The following is a 12,931-nucleotide window of genomic DNA, read 5'->3' on the forward strand; positions in this document are numbered from 1 at the left end:
ATTGACAATTCATGGGTCTAACGTGACTTTTGTTCACTGTGTAATGGCGCCAGAGACTTTTTCTTCCCACATCTTTGACCCCTTCATACCAATCAGCTGTAGTCAAGGTGGAGATGTCACCATAATATGAAGAACTATTTTGCTTAGCAGTTGTATTTTTCCATCCATTAAATCTGCGCCATACTCGGCCCAAGAAACACAGTGTTGATGAGAACAGAGTACGATGTACTGATAGCATTAAGAAAAGTTTAAATACCAAATACTAATCATAACTCATGTTCTTATTTTTCTTTGCAAGTTTGTGTGTCACCAGCTGTTTTTAGGTGAAAACGACACTAAACAAAACAATAATGTGCGTGTGTAAGCTGTGACTTAGAGTGGCAACTTTTAGTAATGACCGGTGAGATAATTATAGTCGTTCTAAGTCATTAAACTAATTGGACCTGAAACACAAGCAATTGAAGCAGATACCAGTGGGAGCAAAAGATACCAGTGACTGACATGTGGCAGGATGTTAATTTAAGAGTAATTATGCAACCATAACCTCAGCTCACTAAGAACTAATTGTGAGTAATGAACAACTAATAAACCATTTGCTTCATATATAGTTGTGTCTCTGTGTGTATGCATCTGTGTGTCTTTATGTGTGTGTTTCCATTTGACTGTGAAGAATCCAAACACAGTTGTCATTTAGTCCTGTCACCTGATATGAAACTGAAAAAAGGCCTACACCCAGTGCATACACACATAACATGAAAGATGTGCATACGCCTGCTGGATGCATTTATCCAAGTAAAACAGATACATAGCAATCACTACCATTCACTTTATTACAGTTGCAGGTTTGCTTGCATTGCACAGCAAATGAAAACCCAGAGACTGATGAATCCCTCTGCAAAAGTACAGATAATAGTTGCCATGGAGATGCACTGGTGGGAAGGCCAGAGATGCCCTAGGCAAAGAACCAGAGAAAAGGGAAGCAGAGAGAGAGAGATGCTATCATTACAGAGCAGAAGAAGTGATTTTCCTGGGAAGGAAACAGTGTACAGCAGCATGTACAGTGTGTGTGTGTGTGCACGTGCAAGTGAATTAGTTGCAATTACTCCAAGATGGGGCTTAGTGGCCAAGAGGAAGAGTGTGTTTCTACAGTGGGGAGGTTGGTGGTTTCAGTTCCCATCTCTGCCAGACTGGAAGTGTCCTTCCACCTGCCTTTTGTGTGAATACAATAAAGTGTTGTATGACTTGTGCGTGAATGGCTAAATGGCACATACAGTTCAAAGCTTTATGAAGGATCAAGAAGACTAGAAAGCACCTTATAACTGCCGGTATATTTACCATCTTATGCAATGAATGGAGTTAGAAAATATACCCACACTTTGAAAGAAAGTACCTCATTGTACCTGCAGAGGTAAAATGGCTTATAAGTAATAATGTTATACTTTTAAAGGGTTTGCATTTTATAAAGACCTTTCTTTAACGTCTCTGGAAAATTTTATGTGTTTATAGCGGTAAGCATTGATATATTTCTATAGTTTCATTATTTGTTAGTTGCTATAGTCTTTATCAAGCCTTGCTGAATTTCTTTTTCTTCCAGTTGATATAAATCTAGAATGACAGTATTATTGTCAAAAAAAAAAACTGTAGCTACAGGGATATTAACCCTTTAAACCCCAACCTAATTTACCCTTTAAACCAGGGGTGGGCAACTCCAGGCCTCAAGGGCCGGTGTCCTGCAGGTTTTAGATCAGGGGTGCCCAATCCCGGTCCTCGAGAGCTACCGTCCTGCAGCTTTCAGATGCATCCTTGTTCCCACACACCTGAATCAAATGAATGGCTTGTTATCAGGCCTTTGCCAAACATGATGGCATGCTGAAGAGATCAAACCATTTGATTCAGCTGTGTTGGAGTAGGGATGCATCTAAAAGCTGCAGGACGGTAGCTCTCGAGGACCGGGATTGGGCACCCCTGTTTTAGATGTATCTTTCATCTAACACAGCTGATTTAAATGGCTAAATTACCTCCTGAACATGTCTTGAAGTTCTCCAGAGGCCTGGTAATGAACTAATCATTTGATTCAGGTGTGTTGACCCAGGGTGAGATGAGTGAGAGAGGCCTGGAGTTGCCCATCCTTGCTATAAATGCTAACCATCACCAGTGACGGGTTAAGGTTATTTGATTGTGAAAATAAACTCTTATATTTGAAAACTAAAACAGTTGTGATACAATTTCTGTTCCACTCTGTACAGACACATTCCTTAACAAAACAGGGGTAACCCTAATAACGAGTTAATGTAATAACGATGTTTGTGCTGGTGTGTCGCTTCCCGTTCCCACCGCTTTGAGCGCTTTTCCGGTGTTCACAGTGATGTTACTGTGTGCCAGTGAGTGACTGCAGTCTGTGTGTCTGTTTGGTATTCCCACTCTGTTCTCCTGTCTCTCTCTCTTGCAGTGCAGTTCAGACAATCGCTTCCGTAGCAGCAGACAGTTTGACCTTAGCAACAGGCCAAGATCTGTGCTGTCATGGAAACCGTAGCAACCCTGTCAGTTAAGTCAGTTGCTAGGTGATAAAGATCAGTTACTTTGCCATTTACAAGGGAGGCGCTCACTTTGCCTCAAGTGTGAATACATATCATCAGCTCCATTCAAGGTTTTAAGCACAAAAATATAGGAGTTATATAAAGAACATTAATTGTCATTCAACACTCATTTACATCACACACACACACACACACCTACACACACACACATATATATATATATATATATATATATATGTGTGTGTATATATATATATATATATATATATATATATATATATATATATATATATATATATATATATATGTATATATGTGTGTGTATATTGTTAATTATTACTTTTTGTAATGATTAACAATCAGGCGGCAGGATATCACCGCTCTCTATAAATAGTTAGCTGTATATGAATAAACTAAATCTGTATGCAAAGAGCAATATTTTGCTCCTGGGAGCAATCGTGTATGAACAGGATTTGGTTGCATTCAGGGAAAATGCACTGAGATAAAAGAGAGAAGCTCGTCCAAATGCAATCTTGAAACTATTACTTTTTTATCTGCATTTGTAACTGAACAGGAAGTCCGGCCCCATTTATCATTTGGTTACTCTGGAACCCTGAACCCCAGAGGCCATATCAGCAGACTAGTCAGTTCTTTAGTTTGACTGGTTACTGTACTAACAAACCAAATGTAAGTAACCTGCTTGCTGTGGATAGTAATAAAATAATAAAATAACAGGTTTCTAATTTTTAATTGTATAAAAGTTAAATTATTTTTAGATCTGAGAAAGTACAAGGTTAAATTCAAATTCAAATTTTATTTGTCACGTACACAGTCATACACAGTACGATATGTAGTGAAATGCTTGGACAACTGCTCGTGACCTAAAGAAAACAAAAAAGGAAAGGCTATGAATAAGATAGGAAATAAATATGAAAAATTAAAAAGGGTAAATTTAACTAGGAAGGAATAAAATATAAATTAAGGTTAAAAATGAAATAACTGTACAACACAAATTAGAATGAAGGGTAAATTTAACTGGGAAGAATAAGATAAAATATATAAATTAAAGTTGAAAATAAAATAACTGTACAACAAAATACACAATACACAATATAGAACTATATAAGAATGTATGAAGAAATCTAAATATAAATAAATATATACACAATAACAGCAGCTACCAGAAGTTACCATTCATTAGCCTCTCTCTGTGGGTTTCTCCAGTTCTTCTGACCTCAGGGTCATTCTTTCAAAGTCGCAAGTCTCTTACTTCCAATTAATCACATATAAATACTTATAAGGAACCTCTTCATGTCACATTTAGGAAGTACTCATCGTAGGTCTGGATACCTCGTACTGCATTCAAGCATGACTGCTGATTTGAAATGATTTTTTTCATTTATTTTTCCATTTTTATTGTCATTTTGTGGCTTAATTAGTGAAGCAGTGACACACTGTCCCTACAGATTTGTGAATTCCTTAACAGAAACATAATTACAGAGGCATCCGTGGTTGAGGAAGCACTTGGGTGCTGATAGTCATCACTTGCATACTGCATGCTTACATGCATACTGAGCCTGAGTCCAAATGAACCAAGTGGGCAATGGCACAGCTCTCTTAACTTTGCCCTGGCTAGTTTTTCCTAATCAGTCAAGTTTGTTTGACACTAGCAAACAAACTTAACTTTGGGAGTCACACAAACTTGGTTTGTGTATGGAATGGAAAGCCCACCCTTAATCTTACTAGGTGAACATCTTTTTTGCAGCATGTAGGGTCAGTGTTGTAAAGGGGCAGATTTTAACCTACTGCATGATTTTTTTCCTCAATATAGTACTTTTAGTACAATATTTAGTTTTATAGTACTTTCCTAAATGAAATAAGTTTTGGTTACTGACCCTAACCAGCAAGTAAAAAAGAGAACAAAAAAGTGAGTTTAAATAAATCTCCTCAGCGAGCAAAAACTCCTAAACAGACTCCCGGCGCACACACACACACACACACACACACACACACACACACACACACACACACACACACACACACACACACACACACACACAGTCTCTTGGCTGACAAACATGTGACTTTCACCTCATCCCTCCAAATTCCAAAAGTGGATTTGTTACTCTTTTATCCTTTTTTTATCCCTCTGTACAGTATATTCACAGAGCACTTTGCAGCCAGGAAGCATATCAAAAGCAGGAAAGGGAGAGTGACTGAAGGGAACATGAAGGAAAACAAGTAAGGTCGCATGTCCCAGGAGGCCGTCCCACCCCGCTGCAGGACAGACATACAGAGAGGGGGGGGGTTATCTCTGAAAACTGGTGCACTCCAATTATGTGAAAATAACAAACATAAAAAAACTGTAATTCTGAAAAATATATTCTCAGGCTGTAAAGTAAAAAAAAATTTCATGGGCTGTGGCTTTTTCCTTAAAAACTTTTGTTCTTGTTCACATATTATTAAAAGCAGACTATAGATACACTATTATTATTATTATTATTTTTTGCTTTTTGCCTTTAATGATCACAGCTGAACACACCTACAGTGTGTGTACAATTATGTAATCCTCATTCACATACAGCAATCCATAAACGGTGAAGCAAATCAAAAGATAAGTATGTTCAGTGTGGTTTGAGTCTTGTTAGTTCCTCTTTTGGTTCAAGTTAACATGGTGATTTGGCTTCGGAGAAAACGAAAACTGACTTGGATGTGGACAGACACAGTAGCTGGATTCCAGATGTGAGTAGTTACAGTTTTTTTGTCTAGTTGTTGATCTCCTATGGAGTCTGAGAGGCCTGGTAATAACAGACAAACAGGAAGAGCACCATCATAAATGTAGAGATCAAACACACACACACACACACACACACTTGGCTGTAACTCCAGTCCCGTGGTTCTCACTCCAGCAGTGAGCTCATTAAAATGTGCAAAGCGACCCTTTTAGTCTTCATTCCCTCTCATCTCTCCTCCACCTCGTCCTCTCTCATTTCTTTCCCAAATCTTCATTTTTCCTTCGACACGAACTATCACACACCGACACTCTTCATTAGTTTCACTTGAGATCCACTCACTGATCTGGGGTAAGATCACATTCTCGGCAGGCACAGTTCAAACTACTCCTTCAGTTGTATAACTGCTCAACGTGCACATTGTACACTTTTATATTCTTAGTATGTGTGTATGTGTCTATGAATGTGTGTGTGTTTGGGGGTGGGTGTCGCTGCTTTAATGAATGGTTGCCGGGTAGAACAGGAGGCGTGAGGGAGGAATTTGCTAATTATGAATGGCGCACTTCTCTCTGGTTGTGAACAACACAGTGTGTGTGTGTGTGTGTGTGTGTGTGTGTGTGTGTGTGTGTGTGTGTGTGTGTGTGTGTGTGTGTGTGTGTGTGTGTGTGTGTGTGTGTGAGAGAGAGGGAGAGAGTCCATGTGTGTGGTTTGGTGTTTGTGAGTGTGTGGTTGTGTGGTAGGCACAAGGCATATGCTCAGATGTATGCCTGATACATCTGAGTATATGCCTTGTGGTTGTTTTAATCAAGGGGTTGCTGATTTGAATCTGCTGACTATCTGGTGAGGAAATTAAATGAACAATACTAATTACCACTGTACTGCTCATGAGCAAGGCATTAGATTGATCAGACGAGAATAGCACCAAATCATTGTTTCATATTAGAACAGAAGGGAACCCACATAACACTGATTTTGTGAAATCAAATGTAGTAGGTAATGCAGATTTAACTGACTGCAAAGGAGGTCTCCACACTCCCTGGTAATTATGGGGTACTCTAGACTAGTTTGTGTGTCAAAGGTTTAAAGCTGCTGAGGCCACTGTGGTGGAAGTGGTGACGTGGATGTCTGCCTTTGAGCAGGAAACAGCAGGAATTTTATTCCTTAAAATATACATTTCACTTTTTAAAAACTCTAACCCAACTTCCCAAAGCTTAACTGCCTCATCATCACCCTAAGCTGTTTTCACACATGAACTTCAGAGGGTATCAGGAGATTAGGTTGGAGACTGTCCAAAGTTCACATTTCTCACATCTAGGAAGCAACAGGAGAGAGTTCATTTAAGTGTACCAGAAGCACTCAGATTTAGATGAGACAGCTGCCTGGATGGAGTGTGCGGGAGGCAGGACACATGACTTACTCACTGCAAATTCAGTGGACCATCAGTCTGACAAACCATAAACTATCGACTGAGCCAGCTAAACTCTGGGGCATCTAGTGAAACCAGTTTTCACTTCGGGCCACTCATCACTGCATTCAGAGTGCATTCAGTTTTTTTAAAAGCTCTTCACAGTTGATCTGCATGCAGCTCAAGTCTGTTCAAACATGATCAAACTGACTCCAAAAAGTTTGCTGTACCAACGTTTTTGTGTCTTGCTAACAAATTCTGCACTGCATAAGAACACGCCCGCTTTGAGAGACTGCTGCATGGTCCTGATGAATGTTCAGTTCAACTCTGTTAGACATATCCTGACACGCAGTTCCTTTAGGTAAGGTCTAGAAAAGTTCAGGGCTGTTAAATAACTAATATTTAACAATATTAACTAATATATATTTAACTAATAAGTAATTTCAATCATTTTGTCATGTGGAGTGTGCATAGGTGAGCACCCAAATGCAGGACACAGACAGGCAGAGTGCAAATGAAGAATATTTCTACAATTACAAAATTATGTGTTTTATATGGTGAAATTAAAGCTAAGTGGAAGTAAAGTTCCAGTAAACGTGTGCATTGGTTGAAAATTTCCTTTTTATTTGGAAATTATAATTCCAGTTTTGGATGAAAATGTTAAAAAGAACATATTAGATTAATGCCCTTCCTCCTGCTGTACTCCCCCTGCACATTGCTTTGTAAGCCAGCCTAAGCCCGTATGATAAACAGGAGGAAATCCCATTTGGTTGCTGTTTAATCTGAATTTTCTGCTATATACATTTCACTGGCAGTAGAGATTATGGTCTCTCTAGGTAAGGTATACTATATAAGCCTGACTTCTGTTTAAAAGTCTTTAAATGCGTAGCATTTAAAGCATTGAGAATAAAGCTTTAATCACTTTTCTTGTGCAGGCTTTCCACCTGTAGCGCAGCGGCAACAGATCTGAGCACCTTGTTTGGAAGTTAGCAGTCTCTGCCATCACTTAAATTGACTTAAACTCTGAGGTCAACTTTTTCCACATGGATCTACTGCCTTAAAATAGACTGCTGTTTACAGCTGCAGGTTAGCTACTCACGAAACTGGGTCCCTGCACAGGATACACACACACTCACAAGACACTGCTTTATTTGGATGAAGCCGGGGTGTGCGCGTAGTGTCTACACGAGGCAGATCGGTGTCTTGTGTAAACACTGGCTGGAGGTAAAATAATACAAAGTCTGTGTAGCTGTTCGTGTGTTTGAAAGATGCAGCGCTTTTAACTGCATTACATTACACAGCACACAGCGAGCTGTAACGTAAATATTGATCACAGCTTTGTGATCTATGTTTTTGTGGAACAGAAAAAAGAGGTCTTTGTGGTAAATTTACTAGGAGATTTTATGCTTCACAATAAGATCCTGGTTTGTTTTTCCAGGGGCAACCAGAGATATCGGATCAGCTCTGACCAGGATGTGCATGAGGCATCGCAGCATTGAGGCCAAACTTCGTCAGTTCACCAAGTAAGAAATTATCCTTCAAGCTCCCTTATTTCAAGTAGGAATTTGTTCCCTTCTGTAACTTTTTCCTCTGATCCTAAACTGCAGCCCATCAGGATCTTTCAGAAGTCAGAAAATGCTCAACTATGTGTGTATTTCCAAGTAAAGCTGACTTTGTTTTATGATGGGGCACATGTTTGGTGAGGTTTTCTTGACAGCAATATGGACTCCATTAGGAACATTGGTCTGTCTATCCATATTGAAGTGGCTGTAAATAAATATAGCTATGGCACACAATGCAAACCGCTCTGGAAACCTCACCAGAGTCTGCTTTCAACCATTGTTTGCCTTTATCTTCATTTTTTCTACTTTCTAATGACTTTTCCACAGCAAAAGCTATTACGCTGATGATGATGGTAATGGCGATAATGATCTATGACTGTGGTAATGACGGGGTTTTTGATGAATGATTTATCTTCAAGCTCTTGTGTGGCTTTACATAAAAGATGTACACATGTCGTAATAGTCATGCATTTATCTTAATATTTGAGCATGTGTATCACATGTGTATGCATGTGTGGACATGTTGTGGGAAAATGTCCAGTTACTAAAATTCTGAAGTAGAACAATAGGTGGAGGTGATGTATACATTAACATGTTTTCAGAAATATGTTTTGTACTTTTTGCACTGTTCTGTGGAGATCTGAATATTGCAGGTTTACATTAAACCAGTCATTTGTCACAATGTCACACTTAGGAACTATTTAATGAATCCCTGCTCACTGTCTCTAATACTGCCAGTGCATCTAACTTGCATTCAAATATCTACTTCTTTGTCTCTCCCACAGTGCTTTGATGGAGAGTCTTATCACTCCTCTTCAGGACAAGATTGAGGACTGGAAAAAGACAGCCAACCAGCTGGATAAGGATCACGCCAAAGGTACACAGACATCCCAGATTTGCTTATTCATTCAACTTCAACATCACTAAATTCTAACCCCATATCCTCACCGCTGAAGTAGCTTTAAGTGTACTGCTTATGTACGGCTCTAACAGAAGGGCAAATGTTTGATCAGCTGGGCTGCACCATTGCTATGCTAGCACAGGCTAGCAGTGAACAGAAAATGCAAACTCTGCACACCATTTTAAAATGAGGTTTCAGCAGCGCTGCATGTGGCGTGTATGCCTACCTTGATCACATTGCAGCTTCTTAGAGCTACGCTCCTCTTTACCTGCTCATCGTCACTCCTTGTAAGCTTGTACCCCAGCAGCTGGAAAAGTAATGCCTGCAGATGTCCTAACTGTCAAACAGCCAAAGAATCATGTCTGAAAATGCCAAGGAAGTATTCTCATCAAGTTATCTGTTCCATTATCTGTCCCACTGCCAGGGTGTCAGATAGTTGACCTAAACTTTGAGGCAAAGCATGTTTTGGGGCTTCTGACGTAGCCGGGACACTTCCTGCTCTGTGCGCTGGTCATTCTTTACAAATGCTTTAAAAAAGACAAAGCCAGTGATGTTAGGATATCATTGTGCCAAATACATGTTGTCTTTTCCTCATTCCATAAACCATACTACTCAGACTATGATCAGACTGAAACCTGACACCATGAAAATTTTTTCCAAACCAAACTGTATGTTCATATGCAGGAGTAGAACTAGCCTTTGTCAATATAAACAGGATATTTACCTGTTAATATGTGTTTCCGCAGTAAACAGGTAATCTTACTTAAACATTTGCTTCCACATCATTCGGTTCTAAAACTATACCTTTGCATACAACAGTGTCTAAACGGGAGCGGGTACATCTGAAACCAAACATAATAATCAGTGTTTCGCTGACCTCTTGGTGGTTTCGGTTCCTGAAAGTTAATATTGTTTCTATTTGAGTTATTATTGGAAATGCAAGACAGTATGAGTTTGCTCAGCAGCTTTTGCATTCGTTTTTCTAAAACATCTCTCTTTATTCTCTGTCAAGAGTACAAGAGGTCACGTCACGAGATCAAGAAGAAATCATCTGACACCATGAAACTGCAGAAGAAGGCTCGTAAAGGTAACGATCAGCTGTCTAACAGTCAAGCTCAGGCTCATGGTTGTCACTCAGACAGTTCTTGTAAAGTGCTGTTTGTGTGTTTTATGTATTGCAGCTGTAAATATATTTAGATATCCAGTTCATTGTTCCTACTGTTATTTATCTAAACACAACATCGTAAGTGTAAGGCTGCAGTTAATCACAAAAAATGAGCCATTTTGTATCTGACTGGCACTCTTGATAACAGACTACGTGAGCATCATCCAAACAGTAACTTGAGTCGTTATAAGTTTATATTGCCATCTGGTGGCGTTCTGAAAAATTACAGATCTTTTCTCATTTGTCCTGAATCGCTTTACCCAGTGAGGCAGCAGCCAATAATTGTTGGTTTCTTTCTGCTGCTGCTTCCGTTCAGTTGCCAGGCAGATTAATTTACACATGCAAGTTGTCTAAAATATATTTCAAGATAATTATTTATCATTATTGAAATTGTTGTTTTATATTTTATATAAAACATATACCCTTGAATGAGTATATAACACTCATTCAAGGGTTTGTCAGAATTTAAATGTATATTTATGTAGAAAGAGAGGGGGGAAAGCAAAATGCACTTTCAATTTGAAGTATCTTTAAAGTAGCCACATTTTGCTTTGATGAATACTTTGCACGCTCATTACAGTCTCTCAGCCTGCATCATGAGGACAACTTCCAAAATGTTTTCCTACAGCTATGATGGAGCTTTTCCTTCTATATGCACAGTAACTCATGCCTGACTGTGTCAGGTGGGTTTACATTACCATATTGTAGAGGTCAGGTCCTCTGGTGTAGTATTCCACACTCTGGTAGCCTTTACGTAGCCTACAGTTGCATTGCCTCATGGGAAAAATAAGAAAACAAATTGTCGTCCAAAGCACAGGTAACTCTTGGACTTAGTTTCCTGGGGCAGTCTTTGTGAGAGTCCATCATTTTTGTCTTTACAATTATTAAACAGAAAAGCAAGTGAATATGTTAATATGTCATTCCTCTTTACTTAGTTAGGTGGGGTTTGCATTAGCATTTATTACTGCAGTAGTTGGATGAGGCTAGCTGTGTTTGTTGTGCTGTGCTGGCACAAACACAACTAATGGACTGAAACAGAAAAAGAAAAAAGTTAACATTTTACAGGAAACAGCTATTTAATCTTTAAATTCTGTTTAGGGAGAATGGCTTGTAAGCACATTAGTATGTTGGAAACAGAGTAAACAGTATTTGTAAGGCGAAAAATGCGCCACTATGGAAAGCAAAAAAAAATTAAAAATTGAGAGGTTTGCTGTGAACAAACGCTTAGAATGTTGGTAATGTGATAACAATAATAATAATGATAATGTTGATACTGGTACCTCAAAAAAGTTTGCACCATTTAAATTGGTAAGTTTTTTTTTTTGCTTCAAATCATATATGATCAAAATCAGTGAAAAAAGAAGAAGAATTTAAATTCAGCCTGTCTTCAGAGGTTTCCTGTGAAGCAATAATGTATATTAGAGAGGCTACTATTTAATATAAATTATGAATCTTAGTTTTCAGTTTGTTTCTCACTAAAGATTTCGTTTGTATTGATAAAAAGTCCCGTCATGATCATGTCAGTTTTTTCTAGCCTGATTTCTTTAGGAAGTCCACACCTTCAAAAGCAACCCAGTGACTGTGAATCTGAATGCAAGTTATATGCTTAGAGATGTCATTTTCTCACATAAAACAAGGGTAATATAAGAAATTATCTTAAAACGATAGTCTGATATCTTTGACGGGGGGTTTGTATGAGGCGCTTCACAGTAGTCAGTGTGTTACCTATTGTAGAAGTTATCACACACCTACTGTATGTACTGTAACTGAAAAGTTACCAGTGTAACAGATAAGCAAAGTCCTGCTTTCAAGGGTCAGCAGCAAAATGTGTTTTTTAAAAAAGTACAAAAGCATACCGCGACGTCACACTGCCCTTTCTCCTTAGTCCTCAGTCTGAACTTCTATCCATGCAATGTTTAAAGCCATCAGACATTCTAGTTCACATGACATGAGAGTTCATGTGGCTAAAATACGTTTTGATGCTGATCTCTTCCACACTGGCACAATGTTTCCACAATGTTGCATACCTGGGTGCATCTCCAAAATGAGACAGCTCCACTTTTGAAAACCTAAACTATCCTTTAACAGGACTAGATTAACAGTTAAACTGTGCAATGTCTGTTCCTGTGTCTGATAAGCCCCATCGCAGCTGATGCTTGAGGATATTATTGTTTCTGGATTGAACTTTTGGTTGCAGCTGTGTTATTTTGCTCTAACATTTGGCACTGTGGCTGTCTTGTGATGGCTTCCTTGTACTAACCCTAACAATGAGTTCTGCTATTTCTGCTCTCCCCGCCCCTGTCACTCTCTCTCTGTTTCCTTTCTCTTTCCTTACTTTGCTTCCTTTTTTTCTGTCTCCCCCTCTCACTGCTACGTCTTTCTGTCTCTCCTCCCCTCTGGTATTTCTATAGAGATGCAGGGTAAGTATCAGCCTGCCGCTCGCTGCTCTACCGCATCACATCCTTTTCTTTTTAAATTTCCAGCATTTGCCTGCAGGCAGTGATTATTACTAAATTTGAGGTCATGCAAAAGTTTTGGGGGTATATCAGGAAATTGTCTTTCATAATGAAATAGTCATGTAAGCAGACTTAAGGGGAATAGAGAGAACCTTATCAGGGCTGGATTAACC

The 12,931-nt window shown here is 38.9% G+C and overlaps 1 protein-coding gene across 2 annotated transcripts in view; it reads left to right on the forward strand.

Annotated features, from left to right (window-relative positions):
• LOC113026716 (protein MTSS 2-like) overlaps nucleotides 1-12,931 on the forward strand; it is a 79,866-nt gene that overhangs the window by 43,850 nt on the left and 23,085 nt on the right. For both annotated transcript variants that reach the window (XM_026175814.2, XM_026175839.2), the window contains exons 4-6: nucleotides 8,113-8,197; nucleotides 9,022-9,113; nucleotides 10,150-10,224. In XM_026175814.2, coding sequence (XP_026031599.1) covers nucleotides 8,113-8,197; nucleotides 9,022-9,113; nucleotides 10,150-10,224 — 252 coding nt within the window. The remainder of the gene's footprint in view (nucleotides 1-8,112; nucleotides 8,198-9,021; nucleotides 9,114-10,149; nucleotides 10,225-12,931) is intronic.

Source organism: Astatotilapia calliptera, chromosome 1 (assembly GCF_964374335.1).
Source record: "Astatotilapia calliptera chromosome 1, fAstCal68.1, whole genome shotgun sequence".
Lineage (NCBI taxonomy): Eukaryota > Metazoa > Chordata > Actinopteri > Cichliformes > Cichlidae > Astatotilapia > Astatotilapia calliptera.